Source organism: Aquarana catesbeiana, linkage group LG03, assembly GCF_042186555.1.
Source record: "Aquarana catesbeiana isolate 2022-GZ linkage group LG03, ASM4218655v1, whole genome shotgun sequence".
NCBI lineage: Eukaryota > Metazoa > Chordata > Amphibia > Anura > Ranidae > Aquarana > Aquarana catesbeiana.
The window spans coordinates 717324619-717350387 of NC_133326.1; the positions used below are offsets into that span (position 1 = coordinate 717324619).

At 43.3% G+C, this 25769-nt stretch overlaps 1 protein-coding gene across 1 annotated transcript in view; it reads left to right on the plus strand.

Moving 5' to 3' along the window:
- The window catches only part of LOC141133703 (uncharacterized), a 125769-nt gene that overhangs the window by 47682 nt on the left and 52318 nt on the right, over window positions 1-25769 (plus strand). The window contains exon 7 of the mRNA XM_073623200.1: window positions 12917-12958. Coding sequence (XP_073479301.1) covers window positions 12917-12958 — 42 coding nt within the window. The remainder of the gene's footprint in view (window positions 1-12916; window positions 12959-25769) is intronic.

Below are 25769 nucleotides of genomic sequence, written 5' to 3' on the forward strand. Positions count from 1 at the left end.
CTACTTAGCCAGCAGGCTTCTTCAGATGGATTGGGAGCAGCGCCTCATTTGTGAGCGCCTATTTGGGGAAACAATCCATAAGGGGCTGCAGGGCACGCTAACACAAAACACCCAACTACATGAGGCAGCCCCCCTCCTCCTCCTCCTCCTCCTCCTCCTCCTGCCACAACTGAAACACCACAGATACAGCCTCCAAAGAAGGCTACAGGGAAGGCTGCAGGGCAGCGTGGAGGAAAGGCTGCAGGGAAGAGAAGAAAGTGATGACCTGGGTTCAGTCTGGTCTGACAGAAGACGCAGGCTGTTGTAGGACCACAGTCTGGGGACATCTAGATCATCTGCTGGTGCTGTTGATCTCTGGGATTCTTGGACCAGATTGTGCTCCCTCTTATATGGACTCCGCAAGATCCCAATTTTCTTGTACACCGACTTTTGCCAGCGTTGACTTCCTCTTTATTTTATTTTGACCATGAATAAATGGATCTTTTTTGAGTTTAGCAAAAGACTTTATGTGTTTTCTTTTAAATCATTGATTTTACACACAATGTTAAATTAACAAGGGACAACAATCTCATTGAGTTTGAAAAAAACACACCAAAAATACATTACTAATGTTAATAATGTTCAAGTGGTAAGTCTTGAAAATAAAAAAATTTACATAACCAAAAACGGTGCTTTGGGTTAACTTTATCTAAAAACTAAAAAAGAATCACTATAAAAAAAAACTAGAATAATGGGTTCTTTGTGGTAACTTTACAAACCTAAAAAAAAAAAAAAAAAAGGGGAAAAAGTATTATTAGTATGGAAACATTGTTTTTAAAATGCATACTATATCATTCATGAGATCAAAGAGAAAAAGAATCCAGAAATCAGTTCAGGAGAACTCTGATTATGAACAGCAAAACACCTTCGTTCTTTAGAGCATTCGTAAAGAAGAAATAAAATGCGCTGCATTCAACGATCACAGATTTGGCAGCGTGATGAATGTGCTACCTACAATACGAACACTAGTTTTACTAGACCGAGTGCTTCCGTTTAGTTTTTGCTTATGAGCATGCGTCGTTTTTTTGTCCGTCGGACTAGCATACAGACGAGCGGACTTCGGGGTCCGTCGTAGTTACGACGTAAAGATTTGAAGCATGTTTCAAATCTAAAGTCCGTCGGATTTGAGGCTAAAAAAGTCAGTTGAAAGTCCGGAGAAGCCCACACACGATCGGATTACCAGCCAGCTTTAGTCCGTCAGCGTCCGTTGGACTTTTGTAGACGAAAAGTCCGACCGTGTGTACGCGGCATTAGTGTCCCTCAGATACGCCTTGTACAACACTTTCCTGAAGAAAGTGATCAAGATATTGACCCATCCGAGACGTGATGGATCCAATCCCATTGACTATCGGTCTCCCTGGAGGTTTATTCAGATCCTTGTGTATCTTAGGCAAGGTATAAATCGTGGGGATTCTGCTATCACTCGGCACAAGATACCTTCTTTCTCTGTTAGACAGAACACCCGTTGAATAACCCATTTCAACTAGATTCCTAAGATCCTTTTCATATTGTGCAGTAGGGTCTTTTGTTAGTTTTACATATGTTTCGTCATCACTTAACATCTCAGTAAGCTGATTCAAATAAAAATCCTTATTCAAAATAACTACCCCCCCCCTTTATCAGCCGGCCTGATGACTATCTCCTTCCTTTTTTCCAGCAAGGAGATCCCATCCATAATGTGCTGGGGATTAACATTCTTTTTCGGCACAAGCTGTTCTAAATCACGCATCACCAACCCTTTAAACGCCTCAATGTGTTGGTTAGCGCTATTAAGGGGTTAGTTATTTTGAATAAGGATTTTTATTTGAATCAGCTTACTGAGATGTTAAGTGATGACGAAACATATGTAAAACTAACAAAGGACCCTACTGCACAATATGAAAAGGATCTTAGGAATCTAGTTGAAATGGGTTATTCAACGGGTGTTCTGTCTAACAGAGAAAGAAGGTATCTTGTGCCGAGTGATAGCAGAATCCCCACGATTTATACCTTGCCTAAGATACACAAGGATCTGAATAAACCTCCAGGGAGACCAATAGTCAATGGGATTGGATCCATCACGTCTCGGATGGGTCAATATCTTGACCACTTTCTTCAGAAAAGTGTTGTACACACTAAGGCGTATCTGAGGGACACTAAGAGTCTCCTACAGATCCTACAACAGGTGGACCTAACAGGGAAGCAAGAGTTGTACCTGGTAACGGTGGATGTGGCGTCTCTTTATTCAATCATACAACATGACGATGCCCTCCTAGCCCTTAATTGGGCTCTTTGTCAGCGGGATGATTTGCCACATAACCAAAAAGTTTTTATCAGGAATGCGCTAGACTTCTGTTTAAGCCACAACTTTTTTTGGTTTGATGGTCATTTTTTCTCCCAGCATAGAGGCGTTGCTATGGGGGCAAAATTCGCCCCAAGTATAGCAAATTTGTTTATGGGGGAATGGGAGGATAAAACAATATTTTCTGCCGCCCGTACCCAACTTTTGCTATACAAGAAAAAGTTTATGGAAAAGGATATGTGGAGGAAGTATTGGACTCCACTATTCAAGAATTGGCTGTGCGACCTAGAGACTCTTTTTTAGAAGATATACCAAGAGTCCAAAATACTGACAACCATGAATGGAGCTTTATTTCGGGCTTTCACTCTCAGTATAGGAGGTGGAAGACATTTTTAATGCCCACTGGCATGTGTTACGTATGGATAAAACGTTGTGTCCGGTGTTACCCTGTAGGCCCAAATTCATTTACAGTGGATCCCACAGCTTTGCGGACAAGATAGTGCAGAAAGTGCTGGACCCCCCCTCTAGACCTTTAACCTTCTGGGATAAAAAAGGGTTCTTTAGTTGTAGGAGATGCCGTGCATGCAGGGAAGTGGATAGACCAATGAGGGCTTTAGAAAGCTTTACGTCCACCTCAAACGGTTAAGAATTTACCATAAACTAATTCATTACGTGTAACACGGCCTTCGTGGTCTACGCTATGCAATGTCCCTGTGGTCTTATTTATATAGGACGCACTAAAAGGCTTTTGAGGGTCAGAATTGCAGAACATATAGCAAACATAAAAATTGGTTTCAAAGACCACAATGTATCACTCCAGTTCAAACTAAAACATAACCAAGATCCATCGGGCCTCAAATTCTGGGGTGTGGATCACTTGAAACCTAAATGGAGGGGTTCTAATTTAGTTAGAGACCTTTCTAGAAGAGAGACCCAGTGGATCTTCTTGGTGGACACATTATCGCCAAGGGGGTTAAACGTTGATCTCGATATTAACTGCTTCATAAGCGACTATTAATATCTGTGATTAGGGTCTTGCTGTATTTGATCACTCCCTGATATTTTATCTATAGTTTGGGGCCACTCCCCTGTCTTTGTCACCTACCTTGCATTAATGCTTCTAGTATTGATATTGATATCCTATCTATTGTTTGGGGCCATTCCCCTATCTTTGTCACTTGTCTTGCAGCAATGCCTTTAGCATTGATACTTTTTTACTTTATTATTTTATTATATGAATTTGGTATGGATAAGCTTTGTCCATATATTTATATGTATTTTTAAGTTTCTTTTCTTTTTTCTTTTAATTATGTCTCCTGTTTGAGGTTGAGCTATCTAGATTAGCATCTAGTGACGTGACCTCAATTTTTTTGTGAGAGGACACTGTGTAGCAGTGAAAAAAATTTAGTGACCACAAGTGTCTCCTTTTTATATATCGAGATATCCCACTGCTTCATAACTATGTATATCTGCATTTTGTGAATACAAATGTTTTTATGTGATTTATTCTTTATACTAATAGGAATATGGAGAGCATCGTTGTCCTTAACCTATACACAGTAATTGATTTAAGTCTTTAGTTTTAGATCTGTTAGCATAATGGTAAAGCGTGCCGGGCTAGAATGTAATTCACAGGGCTTTTTATGCTGTATAGTGATTTGTATACCTAGGGACTGACCCGTGTGGTTGGTGGGGGTGTAAATCCACTTATTCCGAGGTTTTTATATTTGATGCTTTTTTATTTTGCTTTTGTAAGATGTGCAGAGTCTTTTTGTCCCTCTCCCCCTCCTGTAATGAGCCGTCAGTGTGGACTGGGGCTGGCGACGTGCACCCGCCGGCACCTATGTCGCGCTGTGATTGGCTAGGCGGGATGTAGAGGGATATTTAAGCCGATTAGTGCGTCGTGTAGCCACGCCCTCTGTCGAAGTCAGGATATGACGAAACGCGTGGCTTACGCGACGTAGGAAGTGACGCGTGCGCTCCACCTTAGCCAACTGCACAACCAGGAAGTGACCAACGTCTCCTGTACAGCGGCGCTGGCTTGTCATGGTGAAGTAGATACGCTCCTACTACCTGCTTGATTGATTGCTCGTTTATTAAGAATATTGATGTACGTGTATTTATTGAAGGGGGGTGTTTTTTTATGTGGTGGAAGGGAATACAGTCAATAAACAGGATTACGCTATGTGCGCCTCTCTCTTTGTTTTTTGACTTATTATGAGCCCTGAACATCCGTGATCCCTCCTGAGTGGTGTTAAAAACAATTGCTGGCATGGAGTATTATTCTGAATGCTTTATTACTTCCCAGTTCTGGTGAGTTTAACCCCCTAGGGGGAGTGTGTCCGCACTGGGTGGAATCTTGGTGATCGATGGAAGGTGCACGCTGAGGAATGTTTTCATGATCACCTGATGAACTCTCTTGGAACTACACCCTGAACTCTACATCACTTCTCTTTTTAAGGGACTTTCTTTTAAGGGACTTTCTTTTAAAGGATTTTCCTATGCATGTGTGGTTGGCCACATGTTTATTTTATTACTGCTCAACATTAGCGCTGTTTAGTGTGACAATTCAGTCTATGTTTAGATTATTTGAAACACTGTGATTATATGTATGTACTGTTTTTTAAACGGCTGCTTTTCTTGCTTTGGTGCTTTCTACCTCTCTGCATGGTTGCAGAGTGGGTCTCACTCATATATATGTACTTATGAATCTTTATTTTGAATTTTTATATCTATAATGTCGTTTTATCTGCATTAAGATTAGCATCGTGACCTGGCGCTGAGTGGTGTTTCTGCAGGCCTGGTGAAAACACCTGTTTTTTCATTTTAGTTTAACACAGTATATTTGAATGCGTTACTGCACGTTGAACGCAATATATATCAGTGCATTACTGCATATTTAACTTAGTATATATCAGTGCGTTACTGTACGTTTAACACAGTATATTTGAGCACGTTATTGCACATTTAACCACTTAAGGACCGCCTAACGCCGATTTACGTCGGCAAGGCGGCACGGGCAGGCAAAATCACGTACATGTACGTGATTTGCCTCTCGCGGGTGGGGGGTCCGATCGGACCCCCCCCCGGTGCCCGAAGCGGTCCCGTTCTGTTCCCCGGCGATCCGAGATGAGGGGGAGGCCATCCGTTCGTGGCCCCCCCCTCGCGATCGCCGCCGGCCAATGGGAACACTCCTTTGCTGCTGTATGCTAAACAGCAGCAAAGGAAATGATGTCATCTCCCCTCGGCTCGGTATTTTCCGTTCCAGCGCCGAGGGGAGAAGACATCAATGTGAGTGCACAACACACACACACACAGTAGAACATGCCAGGCATACAAAACACCCCGATCCCCCCCCGATCACCCCCCGATCCCCCCCCAATCACCCCTCCCCCCCCCTGTCACAAACTGACACCAGCAGTTTTTTTTTTTTTTTTTTTTTTCTGATTACTGCATAGTGTCAGTTTGTGACAGTTACTGTGTTGGGACAGTGAGTATTACCCCCCTTTAGGTCTAGGGTACCCCCCTAACCCCCCCTAATAAAGTTTTAACCCCTTGATCACCCCCCGTCACCAGTGTTGCTAAGCGATCATTTTTCTGATCGCTGTATTAGTGTCGCTGGTGACGCTAGTTAGTGAGGTAAATATTTAGGTTCGCCGTCAGCGTTTTATAGCGTCAGGGACCCCCATATACTACCTAATAAATGTTTTAACCTCTTGATTGCCCCCTAGTTAACCCTTTCACCACTGATCACCGTATAACCGTTACGGGTGACGCAGGTTAGTTCGTTTATTTTTTATAGTGTCAGGGCACCCGCCGTTTATTACCTAATAAAGGTTTAGCCCCCTGATCGCCCGGCGGTGATATGCATCGCCCCAGGCAGCGTCAGATTAGCGCCAGTACCGCTAACACCCACGCACGCAGCATGCGCCTCCCTTAGTGGTATAGTATCTGATCGGATCAATATCTGATCTGATCAGATCTATACTAGCGTCCCCAGCAGTTTAGGGTTCCCAAAAACACAGTGTTAGCGGGATCAGCCCAGATACCCGCTAGCACCTGCGTTTTGCCCCTCCGCCCAGCCCACCCAAGTGCAGTATCGATCGATCACTGTCACTTACAAAACACTAAACGCATAACTGCAGCGTTCGCAGAGTCAGGCCTGATCCCTGCGATCGCTAACAGTTTTTTTGGTAGCATTTTGGTGAACTGGCAAGCAAGCACCAGGCAGCGTCAGATTAGCGCCAGTACCGCTAACACCCACGCACGCACCGTACACCTCCCTTAGTGGTATAGTATCTGATCGGATCAATATCTGATCCGATCAGATCTATACTAGCGTCCCCAGCAGTTTAGGGTTCCCAAAAACGCAGTGTTAGCGGGATCAGCCCAGATACCTGCTAGCACCTGCGTTGTGCCCCTCCGCCCGGCCCAGCCCAGCCCACCCAAGTGCAGTATCGATCGATCACTGACACTTACAAGGCACTAAACGCATAACTGCAGCGTTCGCAGAGTCAGGCCTGATCCCTGCGATCGCTAACAGTTTTTTTGGTAGCATTTTGGTGAACTAGCAAGCACCGGCCCCAGGCAGCGTCAGGTTAGCGCCAGTACCACTAACACCCACGCACGCAGCATACGCCTCCTTTAGTGGTATAGTATCTGAACGGATCAATATCTGATCTGATCAGATCTATACTAGCGTCCCCAGCAGTTTAGGGTTCCCAAAAACGCAGTGTTAGCGGGATCAACCCAGATACCTGCTAGCACCTGCGTTTTGCCCCTCCGCCCGGCCCAGTCCAGCCCACCCAAGTGCAGTATTGATCGATCACTGTCACTTACAAAACACTAAACGCATAACTGCAGCGTTCGCAGAGTCAGGCCTGATCCCTGCGATCGCTAACAGTTTTTTTGGAAGCTTTTTATTGAACTGGCAAGCACCAGTGGCCTAGTACACCCCGGTCGTAGTCAAACCAGCACTGCAGTAACACTTGGTGACGTGGCGAGTCCCATAAGTGCAGTTCAAGCTGGTGAGGTGGCAAGCACAAGTAGTGTCCCGCTGCCACCAAAAAGACAAACACAGGCCCGTCGTGCCCATAGTGCCCTTCCTGCTGCATTCGCCAATCCTAATTGGGAACCCACCACTTCTGCAGCGCCCGTACTTCCCCCATTCACATCCCCCAACGAAATGCAGTCGGCTGCATGAGAGGCATTTTTATGTGCTCCCGAGTACCCCTACCCAACGAACCCCCCCCAAAAAGATGTTGTGTCTGCAGCAAACGCGGATATAGGCGTGACACCCGCTATTATTGTCCCTCCTGTCCTGACAATCCTGGTCTTTGCATTGGTGAATGTTTTGAACGCTACCATACACTAGTTGAGTATTAGCGTAGGGTACAGCATTGCACAGACTAGGCACACTTTCACAGGGTCTCCCAAGATGCCATCGCATTTTGAGAGACCCGAACCTGGAACCGGTTACAGTTATAAAAGTTAGTTACAAAAAAAGTGTAAAAAAAAAAAAAATATATATAAAATAAAAAAAAATAGTTGTCGTTTTATTGTTCTCTCTCTCTATTCTCTCTCTCTATTGTTCTGCTCTTTTTTTACTGTATTCTATTCTGCAGTGTTTTATTGTTATTGTTATTGTTATTATGTTTTATCATGTTTGTTTTTCAGGTATGTAATTATTTATACTTTATTGTTTACTGTGCTTTATTGTTAACCATTTTTTTGTCTTCAGGTACGCCATTCACAACTTTGAGTGGTTATACCAGAATGATGCCTGCAGGTTTAGGTATCATCTTGGTATCATTCTTTTCAGCCAGCGGTCGGCTTTCATGTAAAAGCAATCCTAGCGGCTAATTAGCCTCTAGACTGCCTTTACAAGCCGTGGGAGGGAATGCCCCCCCCCCCCACCGTCTTCCGTGTTTTTCTCTGGCTCTCCTGTCTCAACAGGGAACCTGAGAATGCAGCCGGTGATTCAGCCAGCTGACCATAGAGCTGATCAGAGACAAGAGTGGCTCCAAACATCTCTATGGCCTAAGAAACCGGAAGCTACGAGCATTTTATGACTTAGATTTCGCCGGATGTAAATAGCGCCATTGGGAAATTGGGGAAGCATTTTATCACACCGATCTTGGTGTCATCAGATGCTTTGAGGGCAGAGGAGAGATCTAGGGTCTAATAGACCCCAATTTTTTCAAAAAAGAGTACCTGTCACTACCTATTGCTATCATAGGGGATATTTACATTCCCCGAGATAACAATAAAAATGATTTAAAAAAAAAAAAAAAATGAAAGGAACAGTTTAAAAATAAGATAAAAAAGCAAAAAAATAATAAAGAAAAAAAAAAAAAAAAAAAAAAGCACCCCTGTCGCCCCCTGCTCTTGCGCTAAGGCGAACGCAAGCGGCGGTCTGTCGTCAAACGTAAACAGCAATTGCACCATGCATGTGAGGTATCGCCGCGAAGGTCAGATCGAGGGCAGTAATTTTTGCAGTAGACCTCCTCTGTAGATCTAAAGTGGTAACCTGTAAAGGCTTTTAAAGGCTTTTAAAAATGTATTTATTTTGTTGCCACTGCACGTTTGTGCGCAATTGTAAAGCATGTCATGTTTGGTATCCATGTACTCGGTCTAAGATCATCTTTTTTATTTCATCAAACATTTGGGCAATATAGTGTGTTTTAGTGCATTAAAATTTAAAAAAGTGTGTTTTTTCCCCAAAAAATGCGTTTGAAAAATCGCTGCGCAAATACTGTGTGAAAAAAAAAAATGAAACACCCACCATTTTAATCTGTAGGGCATTTGCTTTAAAAAAATATATAATGTTTGGGGGTTCAAAGTAATTTTCTTGCAAAAAAAAAAAAACTTTTTCATGTAAAAAATAAGTGTCAGAAAGGGCTTTGTCTTCAAGTGGTTAGAAGAGTGGGTGATGTGTGACATAAGCTTCTAAATGTTGTGCATAAAATGCCAGGACAGTTCAAAACCCCCCCAAATGACCCCATTTTGGAAAGTAGACACCCCAAGCTATTTGCTGAGAGGCATGTCGAGTCCATGGAATATTTTATATTGCGACACAAGTTGCGGGAAAGAGACAAATTTTTTTTTTTTTTTTTTTTTTTTGCACAAAGTTGTCACTAAATGATATATTGCTCAAACATGCCATGGGAATATGTGAAATTACACCCCAAAATACATTCTGCTGCTTCTCCTGAGTACGGGGATACCATATGTGTGAGACTTTTTGGGAGCCTAGCCGTGTACGGGACCCCGAAAACCAAGCACCGCCTTCAGGCTTTCTAAGGGGCGTGAATTTTTGATTTCACTCTTCACTGCCTATCACAGTTTCGGAGGCCATGGAATGCCCAGGTGGCACAAAACCCCCCCAAATGACCCCATTTTGGAAAGTAGACACCCCAAGCTATTTGCTGAGAGGTATAGTGAGTATTTTGCAGACCTCACTTTTTGTCACAAAGTTTTGAAATTTGAAAAAAGAAAAAAAAAAAAAGTTTTTTCTTGTCTTTCTTCATTTTCAAAAACAAATGAGAGCTGCAAAATACTCACCATGCCTCTCAGCAAATAGCTTGGGGTGTCTACTTTCCAAAATGGGGTCATTTGGGGGGGTTTTGTGCCACCTGGGCATTCCATGGCCTCCGAAACGGTGTTAGGCAGTGAAGAGTAAAATCAAAAATTCACGCCCTTAAAAACGCTGAAGGCGGTGATTGGATTTCGGGGCCCCGTACGCGGCTAGGCTCCCAAAAAGTCCCACACATGTGGTATCCCCATACTCAGGAGAAGCAGCTAAATGTATTTTGGGGTGCAATTCCACATATGCCCATGGCCTGTGTGAGCAATATATCATTTAGTGACAACTTTGTGCAAAAAAAAAAAAAAAAAAAAAAAAGTGTCACTTTCCCGCAACTTGTGTCAAAATATAAAATATTCCATGGACTCAATATGCCTCTCAGCAAATAGCTTGGGGTGTCTACTTTCCAAAATGGGGTCATTTGGGGGGGGGTTGTGCCACCTGGGCATTCCATGGCCTCCGAAACTGTGATAGGCAGTGAAGAGTGAAATCAAAAAGTTACACCCTTAGAAATCCTGAAGGCGGTGATTGGTTTTCGGGGTCCCATACGCGGCTAGGCTCCCAAAAAGTCCCACACATGTGGTATCCCCGTACTCAGGAGAAGTAGCTGAATATATTTTGGGGTGCAATTCCACATAGGCCCATGGCCTGTGTGAGCAATATATCATTTAGTGACAACTTTTTGTAAATATTTTTTTTTTTTTTGTCATTATTCAATCACTTGGGACAAAAAAAATAAATATTCAATGGGTTCAACATGCCTATCAGCAATTTCCTTGGGGTGTCTACTTTCCAAAATGGGGTCATTTGGGGGGGTTTTGTACTGCCCTGCCATTTTAGCACCTCAAGAAATGACATAGGCAGTCATAAAATAAAAGCTGTGTAAATTCCAGAAAATGTACCCTAGTTTGTAGACGCTATAACTTTTGCGCAAACCAATAAATATACGCTTATTGACATTTTTTTTACCAAAGACATGTGGCCGAATACATTTTTGCCTAAATGTATGACTAAAATTGAGTTTATTGGATTTTTTTTATAACAAAAAGTAGAAAATATCATTTTTTTTCAAAATTTTCGGTCTTTTTCCGTTTATAGCGCAAAAAATAAAAACTGCAGAAGTGATCAAATACCATCAAAAGAAAGCTCTATTTGTGGGAAGAAAAGGACGCAAATTTAGTTTGGGTATAGCATTGCATAACCGCGCAATTAGCAGTTAAAGCGACGCAGTGCCAAATTGGAAAAAGACCTCTGGTCCTTAGGCAGCATAATGGTCCGGGGCTCAAGTGGTTAATGCAGTACAATTTAATGCGTTACTGAACATTTAACACAGCATATATCCATGCATTACTGCATGTTTAACGCAGTATGTTTGAGTGTGTTACTACACGTTTAATGTGGTATATATCAGTGAGTTACTGTACGTTTAACGCAGCATATTTGAGTGCGTTACTGCTCCTTTAATGCAGTATATATCAGTGCATTACTGCGCATTTAACACAGTATATATCAGTGCGTTACTGTATGTTTAACGCAGTACATTTGAGTGCGTTACTGCACGTTGAACGCAATATATATCAGTGCATTACTGCATATTTAACACAGTATATTTTAGTGCGTTACTGCACGTTTAACGCAGTATATATCAGTGCGTTACTGTACGTTTAACACAGTATATTTGAGCATGTTATTGCACATTTAATGCAGTACATTTTAATGCGTTACTGAACGTTTAACACAGCATATATCCATGCATTACTGCATGTTTAACGCAGTATGTTTGAGTGTGTTACTACACGTTTAACGTGGTATAGATCAGTGAGTTACTGTACGTTTAATGCAGCATATTTGAGTGCGTTACTGCTCCTTTAATGCAGTATATATCAGTGCATTACTGCGCATTTAACACAGTATATATCAGTGCGTTACTGTATGTTTAACGCAGTATATTTGAGTGTTTTACTGTACGTTTAACACAGTATATTTCAGTGCGTCAGTGCAGTTTTACTGCATTATATTGTAGTGTGTCAGTTTAGTGTGTCTGTGTAATGAGTACTCAAGTTAAAGTGCATCACATATCACTTTCCATTGATTAAAGTGCATCCACGTACACATTTCCACATATTTTATTACATTTTGTTAATAAGCCCCCTTATCGTGTCTGGGAGGCCAGGTTTTTATTTTTTGCGCTATAAACAAAAAAAGAGCGACAATTTTGAATAAAAAAAACAATATTTTTTACTTTCTGCTATTAAACACATCCAATAAAAAATGTAAAAATCTAATTTCTTCATCAGTTTAGGCCAATATGTATTCTGCTACATATTTTTGGTAAAAAACCCCAATAAGTGTATATTGATTGGTTTGCACAAAGGTTATCATGTCTACAAACTATGGGATATTTTTATGGTATTTTTCTTTCTTTTTTTTTTTTTTTGCTAGTATTGACAGTGATAAGCGATTTTTAGCGGGACTGCAATATTGCAGACACCTAACTGTCACTTTTTTAGGGAACCAGTGACATTAATACAATGATCAGTGCTAAAAATATGCACTGTTACTGTACTAATGACACTGACAGGGAAGGGGTTAACATCAGAGGCGATCAAAGGGTTAAGTGTGTCCCTAGGGGGTGCTTGCTAACTATTTGGGGGATGGTCTGACTGGATGAAGACAGAGATCCGTGTTCCAGCTTAGCAGAAACACAAGATCTCTATCTTCTCCCCTGTCAGAACGACGATCTGCCTTGTTTACATAGACGGAGGTGGTCAGCAAGTGGTAATACTAAACTAATATGGCAGATGTGGGTTGGGGCAAAATTGTCTGACCCCAGATATGATTGGTAATTTAAAATGGGTTGAAATTGAAGAAATTTGAACATAAGAAAATGTATTTTCGTTTTGAAATTCGGATTGGGATTGAAGTTGAATTTGACCTGAATCCAAATCTTATCAATCTCTGTGTTCTCTGTCATTGGATAACATTTCCTATTATTGTTTTATCTCTTGCAGAAAAGAACATGGCAGAGATGCTGTCGCTTCTGAGGAAAACTGGTAGGTGGATAAGGAGCTTGTATTACTGTCTGAACACCTCTATTAATTATTTCTCGGTTTATACAGATAAGGTTTTGGTAAAAAGTTCAGTTGTTAAATCTTCCCCATTCTGATGCTTGCCCAGGGTTGCAGACTTCTTCCTACCCAGATCGCTGTGAAATCTCCAGACTCCAGGTCCCCAACTGGAGTACATAAACCACACAGTTTCCTCCAAAACTAATCAATAGCCCTGGAGCCCCTCAACCTGCCTGCTTGACAATTCTGGGCGACATACACACTTTCAGCTAACTGCACTGTCACAACACCCAGAAGCCATGTGCAGCAATGGTAAAGTATTAACATAGGAACACTTGCCTAATAACCCCTGCTTCTTCTCTGGAATAGCAACGGTTCTTCCATGGGGACATAGTCCCCAGTGTTAATTTTGTCAATTAAGAAATTTCCATCATAATGTTCTTCAGTGATATTTTTCCTATGATTGGAGAAAGTAATGATGACTCTATCCAATCATGACTCATTGCTCTTAGTCCTGCCCCACACTATAAAAATATCTCCCCCCCATAGCGGCCATTTGTAGTGTGCTACTAGAGAGTTTGTGTGCTATAGTGTGCTATTGTGATTCAATTGTCAACGTAGAATATCAGTTTAGTGTGAATCTAGTGATAGTTCAGTCAGTGTGAGTGTAGTGGCCACTATTATCTTTAGTGTCAGTTTAATTTGTGAGGGCAAGTTTCCTACAGTATATCAGCTTGTTACTGCACGTTTAATGCAGTATATATCGGTGTGTTACTGTACATTTAACACAGTATATTTCCGTGCATTACTGCATGTTTAAAGCAGTATATAACAGTGCATTATTGTACGTTTAGCGCAGTATATTTGTGTGCGTTACTGCACGTTGAACGCAATATATATCAGTGCATTACTGCATATTTAACGCAGTATATTTTAGTGTTACTGTGCATTTAACGCAGTATATATCAGTGCATTACTGTACGTTTAACGCAGTATATTTGAGTGCGTTACTGCAAGTTTATTACAGTATATTTGAGTGCATTACTGTATGTTTAACATAGTAAATTTGAGTACGTTATTGCACGTTTAATGCAGTACATTTTAATGCGTTACTGAACGTTTAATGCAGCATATATCCGTGCATTACTGCGTGTTTAATGCAGTATATTTGAGTACGTTACTACACATTTAACGTGGTATATATCAGTGAGTTACTGTACGTTTAACGCAGCATATTTGAATGCGTTACTGCTCGTTTAATGCAGTATATATCAGTGAATTACTGCACATTTACAGTATATATCAGTGTGTTACTGTATGTTTAACGCAGTACATTTGAGTGTGTTACTGCACGTTTAACACAGTATATTTCAGTGCATCAGTGTAGTTTTACTGCATTATATTGTAGTGTGTCAGTTTAGTGTGTCTGTGTAGTGACTACTCAAGGTAAAGTGCACCACATACCACTTTCCATTGATTAAAGTGCATCCACGTACACATTTCCACATCTTTTATTACATTTTGTTAATAAGCCCCCCTATCATGTCTGGCAGGCCCACAAGGAGAGGCAGATGTTCCCATGGTTTGAAGAAGAAAGGTTTTCCGGCGCTCAGATTTTGTGATGTCAGGAATGGAATTGTATAATGATGGTTCTGATAGAACATTAATGTTAGAACAAAAAAGGGGGGGGGGAGGAGGCAGCCGTCTTCAGAGGGTGTCCATAGCCACTGTGAGCATAGTACTGAAAAGGGAAGGGGGAAGTGGAGGCGCCAACTCTGCTGACACTGTTATATGGTGAAGGTGTAATACATACACTTACTGGTAAGTCAGTTCAGATGGGGTGGCGATGTCCATCAGGGGTTGTGTTGTCCTGGGATGTGCTGGTGTGCAGGCTTCACTGGCCTCGTAGAAGGAGCTGTGAGCCCCGAGCGCGTAGCCTGCATTATCTCCTATCTGTGTCTGGACACTTCCTGTGCACTGCTGACATCATTTCCGCTTCCGGGTTCCAGGGTGGTTAGCGTGGAGCTTCCACACACTGGACACCGCTGTCTAGCCTCTCTCAACCAGGAACCAACATCCCCTGAGGTGAAGGATCGCCAGTGAAGCCTGCACACCAGCACATCCCAGGACAACACATCCCCTGATGGACATAGCCACCCCATCTGAACTGACTTACCAGTAAGTGTATGTATTACACCTTCACCATATATCAGTGTCAGCAGAGTTGGTGCCTCCACTTCCCCCTTCCCTTTTCAGATGTTCCCATGGCACTGTGAGGGGGCCAGCAGTGTCTGTGTCCACAGGCAAAGGTGGACATGGCCTGTCCTCAGGCAGGGCATCATTTCCTCTGTTTAGTGATGTTGCCCATGTCATCCAGCCACAGCATGCACAGTAGGTGGTGGACTGGCTTACTAAACCATCATCATCCTTATCCTCCATCACCCAAGCAGAGAATAATGTGAAGTCCACTGCAGCTGCCAAAGTGGCTTATTCAGCCTCCTTGTCCACAGCTGCTCCTGCCATAGCCCCAGCATCGGGCATGGAGAAGTCAGCTGAGTTATTTGAGCACAGCGTCAGCCACTTGCTCATTGACGATGCACAGGCATTACTTGATTCAGATCTTGGTTCTAAGGGTTGAGGAAGGTAGGATCATGAGCCTACAGAGAGGGGAGAACACTAATAAGCAACAAATTGGCAGTCATGTTCCCCCAGTTACAGCGCATTGTCAAGTTGTCCCCAGTGATAATGAGGATGGAGGGGATGATGATGATGAGGTCAATGACGCAACTTGGGTGCTGGATAGAGCAGAGGAGAAAGTGAGGGTGAGGCACAAACCCAAAGAGGCAGCCATCATGGAAAAGTAGAGAGTAGCCAGATTGTGAAGCTGTTATCTCCAGGTCCACTTCCCACAGCTCAGCTGTTTAGGTCTTTTTTAGCACATGTGCAGCCGGTCACACTGTTGCAATTTGCCAACTTTGCCTCAAGCACAACAAGTGTGACGAAAACACTAGCTATTTGGGTACCACTCAGCCCGTTGGCAAGAGCACCTGAAAGCCACACAAAAGGGATGCAGTTCTGCTCCTCCTCACCTTTACAGTCTACCCCTGCTATACCTCATGACCTCCCAGCAGCCTCCACTGACAGGGATGATGGTATAGCACAGGGTGTCCCAGGTCCTTGCTGCTCATCTGCCAGTAGCACACCACCAGCTGTAGACTACAGCAGGCAAACTTCTCTGCCCAATCTGCTGCAGCAAAAAAACCCCAAAAAAACAATACAGTCACTGCCACCCACATGCCCAACGTCTAAATTCAATGCTTGTCAAAGCTTCTGGCTTTACATCTCCTGCCTTTATGTCTGATGGACTTTGCCCCTTCCGTGATTTTGGAAAATGTGCTGTACCACAATAGCAGGTTTCCAGTCGCTATTTTTTTTCATGTCAGGCTATTCCAGCTCTCTGTCATCACATGGAAGGCAATGTTTTGGCATCGTTGGGCAAGGCAGTCAGCCACAAGGTTCACATTACTGCTGACACGTGGTCCAGCAAGCATGGTCAGGGACGATATTTTGTTCACAGCACACTGGTTAACTCTGCTTGCAACTCGGAAGAATGAGGGCAGGGCTCAGTACTGCAGCTTGTTGTGCCGCCACATTGCCATACAGATAATGGTGATGATGCAAGATTTCTAAGCTTCACCCCTCCTCCTCCTCCTCTATGCCCTTCTCTGCTAAACTGTCCCATGAACCACAAGTACACCCTAAGCGTTCAAGGGGCTATTCAATGAGTCAGGCTGAAAGGTGCCATGAAGTGCTTTAGCTGGTCTGTCTAGGGGACAGGAGCCACACTGGAGCAGATATTCTGGCAGCTCTGCAGTGGTAGGTCCAGAGGTGGTTCATGCCAGCTGGATTCAGGAATGGTGGTGTGCAATAATGGAACAAACCTCCTGTCCATCCTTAGACAGGGAAAGTTGACACATGTGCCATGTCTGGCACATGTCCTCAATTTGGTGGTTCTTAAATAGGTACCCAGGAATGTACAGTGGGAGCACCTGAAAGCCACACACTGTACTAAATGTACAGTTTACCCCACCCTGTGTCATTATGCAAATAAGGGAGATTGTCCCCAGGGTGCATATCTTTGTGCCTGAGTTTCATTAAACAGTCACCATGCCACCCTTCATGCCACCTTACAGTTACAGCAAGTGACTAAGGGAGCTTATACAGCGGACATACTCCTCTTGAGTACGGGGTCCATCACAGCATGCATTAGTGACACAATCCCTGTTGTGTTCCTGTTGGAGCAGACTCTGCATGGCATTATGGATAGGGCACTCTAAGGCTGAGCAGCAGGAGGAAGAGGAGTACTTCCTTTCCTCTCAAGGCCCACTTTATGCAGCTACCATTCTTTCTATGCCACAGAACACACAGGAGGAATGGGAGGAAGAGGAGGAAGAGGAGGAAGAGGATTCTGGCAGCTCCGAAGGCATTGAAGCAGAGCAAGACATACATCAACCCTTAGGTAATAAGTGGCTGGGAGGAGGCAGTTCCAGATACTGTATTCCTCAGTGACCCCGAGGAGTCTGCTTCTCATCCCTATGCAAACTTGTGGTGCATGGGCTCCCTCAGTCTTCAAAGCCTGTGAAAGGACCAGAGAATAGGTATCATCAAGGAGAAGGATCATTATTGGTTGTCAAACCTCATTGACCACAGTTACAAGGGGAAAGTCTTAGAACTCATCCCATCCCCACAGAGGGAGCAGAAGATTAAATCTCTTGAGGACACCTTAAAGAGGAGTTTCTGTAACTCCTTTTCTGACTATGGTAGGTTACAGTCTGGTGGAAAATGTAGTTTTAAGGCCTCTGTTGGTCAAGAGAGGAGCAGTGGGGAAGGGGGCAGACTCAGTGATGCCCTTTAATTTTTTTTTTAGTCCTCGGGGCAAAGGGGTATAAGCTTCCACATCCCATCGGCAGCATCTTCATCATATAGTGGGGGATTATCTACAGTAGGGGTGAAAACAGATATGGAGAGCTTTCCAGTTGCCAATCCACTGGTTACTGGATCATGAGAATAGACCACTAGCCAGAGCCACAAGGACACACACGCCACAGCAAACTAGCCTCATATGTGAGCACCACAGGCTGTGGAATCTTTGCCCTCGTGTCATCCATCTTACAAATTTTACTATCTTGGTCCTTATTTGCCTCCTGTGGCCACCTGCAGCAATAGGTTGGTTTTGGCATCCTAGTAACACACAGGCACATTTTTTGATTTACCCATCTGTATTTACTCCATGCAACTTATAACATCTAAGTAAAAGATATAACGCCAACATGTCAGCAAAAAATAAAAAAACATTCAAAAACAGAATCGCTGAGTTGGAAAAAGGATCACCCCCTTGTGCCAGTATTTTGTTGAACCACCTACCTTTTGCTTTAATTACAGCCTTTAGTCTGTTGGGATTTGTTTCTACTAACTTTGCTCATCTAGACTTTGCAATATTTTCCTGCTCTTCTTAGCAGAACTGCCCATGTTCAGTTAAATTTGATGCTGACTTTCTGTGGACTGCAGTCTTCAAGTCATTCCAGAGCTTTTTAATGGGGTTTAAGTCTGGGCTCTGACTAGGCCATGCAAGGACATTCACCTCCAACCACTGTGTGCTGATTTCTGCTGTGTGCTTTGGGTCATTGTCATGTTGGAAGGTAAACCTTTTACCCATTGACAACTTTCTGGCAGAGGGCAGTAGATTTTCCTCAAGAATTTGACAGTATTTTGCTCCATTCATGTTTTCTTCTATCCTGACAAGTCCCTGCTGCAGAGAAAAACCCTCATAACAGGATTTTACCACCTCCATGCTTTACTATAGGAATGGTGTTATTTAGATGGTGAGTAGTGTTGGGCGAACGGTTTTGGCCTAGCATAAGTTCGGCCCGAATATTGGCTGTTCGCCCATCCGGAGAAACCCCAAATTGGCAGGGTGTTCGACCATTGCCGAACACCCCACAATGCGCTGTGTGCCACACAGTTCATTCTAAGCCCCGATTTGCTGAGGCAATGAAGGCTTTGCCCAATTAGGGCACAGAATACTCTCAGAGCCATGATTGGAAAAAGTCATAATGACTTAGGCCAATTATGGCACATTGCTCATAGAACCACCTCACACTATAAAAGGTTCCTTCCCAGAGGAGCCATTTGCAGTGTGATATTGGCATGGGGAGAGATAAAACAGGGCTCTGTTCAGTGCTACTAGTGAGTTGATGTGCTATAGTGATTCTATTGTCAGTGTAGAGCAGAGACTCCTGGTGTAGAGTGCCAGTGTAGTGTGACTGTAGTGATAGTGCAGCTACAGTGTAGTGCATCTGTGCAGTTTTACTGCAGTATATTGAAGTGTGTCAGTGTAGTGCCTCAGGCCAGTTTTACTGCACTATATTGAAGTGTGTAAGTGCACTTTTACTGCAGTATATTGTAGTGCGTCAGTGCACTTTTACTGCAGTATATTAAAGTGACATTTCTGTCAGCGGCAGTCCTCAAGTTAAAGTGCACCAAACACCACTTTTCATTGATTAAAGTGCATCCAATTACATATTTCCCCGTATCTATTACATTTAGGTATCTAGCCAACCCCCCCCTCGTCCCTATAATGTCTGGGAAGCCAATAAGGAGAGGCAGATGTTCCTATGCAACTGTGATTGGTCCAGCAGCATATGTGTCCACAGCCAAAGGTACGCGTGGTCCGTCCTCAGTCAGGGCACCATTTTCTCTGTTTAGTGATGTTGCCCATGCCATCCAGCCACAGCATGCAGAGGAGGTGGTGACCTGGCTTACTAAATCATCATCTCCTCCTCATCCTCTGTCACCCAAGCAGAGACAAGTGCGCAGTTCACCGCAGCTGCCAGAGCAGCTTATTCTGCCTCCTTGTCCACAGCTTATCCTACCATAGCCCCAGAATCAGGCATGGAGGAGTCAGCTCAGCTAATTGAACACAGTGCCAGGAAGAGTAGAGAGCAGCCAACCTATTCAATCAGATTGTGGAGCTGTTATCTCCTAGCCCACTTTCCACAGATCAGCTGTCTGGGTCTTTTTTAGCACATGTGCAGCCAATCGCACTGTTGCAATTTTCACACTTTTCCTTAAGCAGATCAAACGTGGCAAAAACACCAGCCATTTGGGTACCACATGCTTGACAAGGCATTTAACCTCCCACCAGTTGGCAAGAGCACATGAAAGCCACACAAAAGGGATGCAATTCTTCTCCTCTTCACTCCTCACCTTTCAAGCCTACCCCCAGCTATATCTCATGGCCTCTCAGCAGCCTCCACTGACAGGGATGATGGTATAGCGAAGAGTGTCACAGGTACTTGCAGCACCTCTGCCAGCAGCACACCACCAGCTGTAGAGTATTGCAGGCAAATTTATCTGCCCCAGCTGCTGCAGCGAAAAAAAAGAAAAATACAGGATAAGGGCGTGGCTAGCCGCGGATCAGGATGGCTGCCTGAGACAAGAGCTCTGCTTAACGGCAGCGGTATACGGCTACTCAACACTACTAGCTCTTCCCCTCTACCTCGTTCTGTGAGGGGAAGACAGTGGGACACTGCCGGGAATGTCTCTGAGGCTCTGAGGAGAAAACCGCCACCTCCACCGCGCTGCCTCACTCAATACTTCTCTCTCATGGAGCCGCGATCTAGCCAAAATGGCTGCTTGTCTCCCTCAGCCACTGCACACAGACAGGCTCTTGGTGACGCCGCGCGGACACAGCGGCGCTCAGAGCCCACAGACCTGAATGAACTGGAGGAGATGGACAATCTCCCTCCTGCACCCACAAACCCTGTAGATGTCCTAACTGATAGAGGTAAGAGGATTGCCACCTCTTCAGCTATTTCTCCCAATAAAACTCCTCTGGCCAAAAGACTTCACTGTAATGCCTCAGACCACACGACTCAGGAACTCTCTCATATATCCACATTAGCTGCCATGCCAGTCACTGACAACCCAGTATCTGAAAGCATGTTAAAATCCATGCTGCTCACATTACAACAGGATTTAAACAGGGGGCTGCAATTGTCTCTATCCCAAAAGCATGAGAGGATTTATTGCTTAGAGGAGAGAAATTGCACGATAGAGTTATACATGTCTGAAATGAGCAAAGTGCACAATGAGCTCCTTGACGCGCATGACCACCACTCTGATGAGATCCAAAGAATTAACCTGAAACTCGCCGACCTCGAAGACAGGTCGAGACGAAACAACATAAAATTCAGAGGTATCCCGGAGACAGTACCCCCCAATGAGATCAAAAAGTACCTACAACAGCTCTTCTCCACCCTACTTCCGAATATTCCTCCTCGCGACCTGCTCATCGATCGTGCACATAGAATCGCAAAACCAGAACACCTTCCTGCGGAAACGCGCAGGGACGTCCTGGCCAGAATTCATTTCTTTCATATAAAAGAGCAAATTCTTTATACAGCCAGAGCCACTAAATCTCTACCTGCACCCTATTCCAAATTGTCTCTCTTCGTGGATCTCTCTGCCGCCACAATGGTGCTACGCAGGTCATACGCACCTATCACATCAATCCTCCAAGAACGGAAAATAATCTACCATTGGGACTACTCCACCAAACTATTGGTCACATAGAAACAAAAAATCATCCCAATCCTGTCACCTAAAGATGGTTACAAAAAGCTAACTAACTGGGGCCTTCTACCCATCTCAGCCTCATCTCCAGCCTCGAGCAACCACTCCATTTCCTCATCTCCTCCGCAATCTGAACCAAACCACGTGGACAAAGGATAATTTTCATCCCAGAGGTACTTGTCCCTAGCATGGAGATACCCTGCCTGAGTGACATGTACAATTCCCACCTTACCCCCAACTAAATAGTGTGCAAGGCACACTCAGGTGAACATTACCGTTTACAGTTTCCTCATTCAATTTATCCTCTGATATACTTTATTTTATTTTATTTCCTTGTTGCATGTGTTTTCTATTGCGTATTTGCATAACATAAGTTACGTAGTGTGAATTACACCACAAGAGTGGTGCTCTTGACATTAACAGATATTTGTGACTTAGCTATAATTTTCAACTTGCGATATCCTAAAAGGCTTTCTTACCAATACAGTGTATAGGGTGCTATAATCTCGCTCAAATACTGCAGTCCGATCTCTAAAACCTATTAACATGTCCATCAATATTACTTCCATTAATGCCAAGGGGCTTAATTTACCATTTAAGAGAAACCTCCTCTGGAAGGAGGCGTCTTCCCAAAACGCAGATATAGTGTGTGTCCAAGAAACTCATTTCTCTAAAGCCAAACCCCCCTCTTGTATGCACAAAAAATATTCCCAATATTTCTTTGCAAACGCCGAGAAAAAAAAATGTGAAGTAATGATAGCTATTAGCACCAAAATATCCTTTTCACTAAAAAATGTGGAAACAGATGATGATGGCAGATTCATTGTTCTCTCAGCTATTTTCAATAATCATCCCATGACTTTAGTAAACGTCTATGCACCCAACACCTCCCAACGAACATTTTACAAAAAACTAAGGGATAGACTTCAGCCATACAAAAACACTCCGTTGGTGCTTTGTGGTGACTTTAATGCTATCATCGACCCCTCATTAGACTCCACAAACCCTGACAGATGCCAACTGTCAGCCCTTACATCCTTTATAAACAATGAGGACCTATACGATCCTTGGAGATGCATCCATGACGTTGAGCGCGATTATACCTTTTATTCTCCTACTAGTGGTTCCTACTCTCGGATTGATCTTTTCCTCACAAACAAAAAAATCTTATTGGCTACCTCAGAATCTCGCATAGGTGTCATTATTTGGTCGGACCACGCCCCCATATCTATTAAATTGTTCCCACACTCTCGGCCGACAAATCACACCCTTTGCAGGTTGAATACATCTCTCCTAACTAACCAATGCTATGAGCACCAGATCAAATCCGAACTTGGGAACTACTTCAAAATGAATTGTGAATCTGTTGAGGACCAATCCACGGTATGGTTGGCCCACAAAGCTTTTCTACGAGGTATTCTTATCAAGTTTGGAGCTCAAGAACACAAACGACAATCAAATGAGATAGACTCACTATTCCGCAAGATCAAAATCCTAGAACAAACAAATAAGGCCTCACCCAATCAAACAACCACTAATGAACTTAAACTCCACAGATGCAAGCTAGGAGAAATCCTACATCGCAGGTTTGACTATTACATCAAACGATTAAAACTACAATCATACTCACTAAGTAATAAAAAACAACAAATCCAATCAAAAATTCCCTTCCTCCTAAATTCACAAAATGCATCCATGACAAACCCTTTAGACATAGCTAACACATTTGCATCTTTTTATGCCAAATCGTACAATTTACAAGACGCAAATGATACCACCCCTCCACGCACTGAAGATATAAATGCTTTACTCTCCTCTATACAGCTACCTTCAGTATCCAGCGAACAACTTACAGCCTTATCAGCCCCCTTCACCCAAGATGAAGTTCGCAAAGCCATCAAAACCCTTCCCCCTCCACCAAGACCTGGGTCCTGACGGATTCCCCAATGAATACTATAAACACTTTAATGATATTTTGTCCCCTCATTTATGTACCACATATAATCACTATGTATCCTCTGGGATAATCCCTAGGGAATCTCTGGAAGCCCTAATAGTAACACTTCCTAAACCGGGTAAATCAACAGAATCCCCAGCAAATTACAGACCCATATCCTTATTTAATACAGACACAAAGCTCTATGCAAAACTTTTAGCCCTCCGCCTTTCCTTGGTTATGCCCCAAATCATACATATTGATCAGGTCGGCTTTATTCTCGGCAGACAAATTTCAGACGGGACCCGACGATTCATAGACATCATATAATGGGTGGAACACACCAGAATGCCTTCTCTGCTCCTATCTCTGGATGCAGAGAAGGCCTTCGATAGAGTGCAATGGACTTACCTCAAAGCTGTCCTACGCAAATTTGGTCTATCTGGAATGTTTCTGAATGTCATTCTTAGCCTATAGTCATCCCCAAGTGCGAAAATCTGGACCTCAGGGGTTGTCTCTAATCCCTTTAACATCACAAATGGCACAAGACAGGGGTGCCCACTATCCCCATTAATCTTTGCCATGATTATGGAACCCCTGGCTCAAAAGATCCGCTCCACGCCCATGTTCCCAGGCATAAATATAGGCACCACAGAACATAAAATCGGCCTATATGCGGATGATATCATAATTGCCCTTTCAAATCCAAAACACTCTCTCCTTGAAATACAACATATCCTCGACCAATTCAATGCCATATCTTTATATAAAATAAATCATAGTGGATAAGCACAATGTACAATACATTACGCAGCACTCTCCATTCTCATGGTCCCATGACTCCACCATATTGTACCTAGGAATCCGCCTAACCTCACCTAGTAGAACTCTCCTACATCCAACTTAGCAGACCTCATAGAAAAGCTTAAACGTATATCTAAAGAACTACACCATCCTTTTGTGTCTTGGGCGGGTAGAATTGCTCTAGCCAAAATGTTTCTGCTTCCACATATTTTATACATTTTCCAGACGTTACCTATTCCATTCCTGCCTGTGCACATAAGAACTATCCAAGCTCTTATTAATACCTTTATATGGCAACAGAAATGCCCCAGGATAAAAAAAAACAATCTGATGACCCCATCACGAATGGGAGGAATCGGAGCCCCGAACATACGCTTATATTACTGAGCAGTTCTGCTGGATCAACTTAAAAAACTAGTGGACATCTACTCAATCCAACTGGAAACAAATAGAATCAGTAATACTTACCAAAGACCCAAAACTGTTCCTTGGTGCCTTACTCTTAGATCCAATGCATGGACATTTCCCGTTAGACACAATTACTGCCTCCTTGAGAGTATGGTCAGCTATCCGCAAATGTTGAAAGGCATACCCCCCAAAAGCGATCCTGTCACATTTATCACTTAACACCATTTCACTCATCACCCCAGATATACAATTACAACCATGGATAAATGCGGGTCTACACTATAGGAAACCTCTTCAACTCAGCTGGCTTACTGTCTTTTGCCAATCTCCAAACCACGTATGGCCTCTCTGCAAGTACGTTCTATGTATACCTCAGGATTAGATCTTTGCTTACAAAAACCCATTGGATTACACAAGACACCATCTTTCATCCCCTGATACAATTCTACGATTCTCCCAATAAACTACTGAAAGTTATCTCACACATCTATGATCTCCTTTCACAATCATCTGATGACTCCATCCAGAAACAAATAACTTTCTGGTCAACGCACATTACCTCAGTCCACTCACTGAACCAATGGTACAAAGCATTGTCGCTTCCCTTAAAACTCTCTCACTGTACTACACACTGGGAGTCATTGCAAAAACTCTTTCAACAATGGTATTATACTCCTACCAGACTCTCTAAGATTTACCCCAACACCTCTCACTTGTGCTGGAGAAACTGCGGTCTGCCAGGTACTCTGCTCCACATTTGGTGGGAGTGCCCAACTCTACAAAATTTCTGGACACAAATGCAAACTCTCCTCCACTCAATCACCCATATGACAATTGACTTATCCTCAGTGTATTTTCTACTTGGCCTGGCAATTCCCACGTGGCCTAGTCAATTTCAAACCATTGCCACGCACATCCTCATTGCTGCAAGATTGGCGATAGCCAGAAAACGGAAATCTCCTCAACCTCCATCTCTCCAAGACGTAATCACAACCTTAAACAACCAACTCAAAA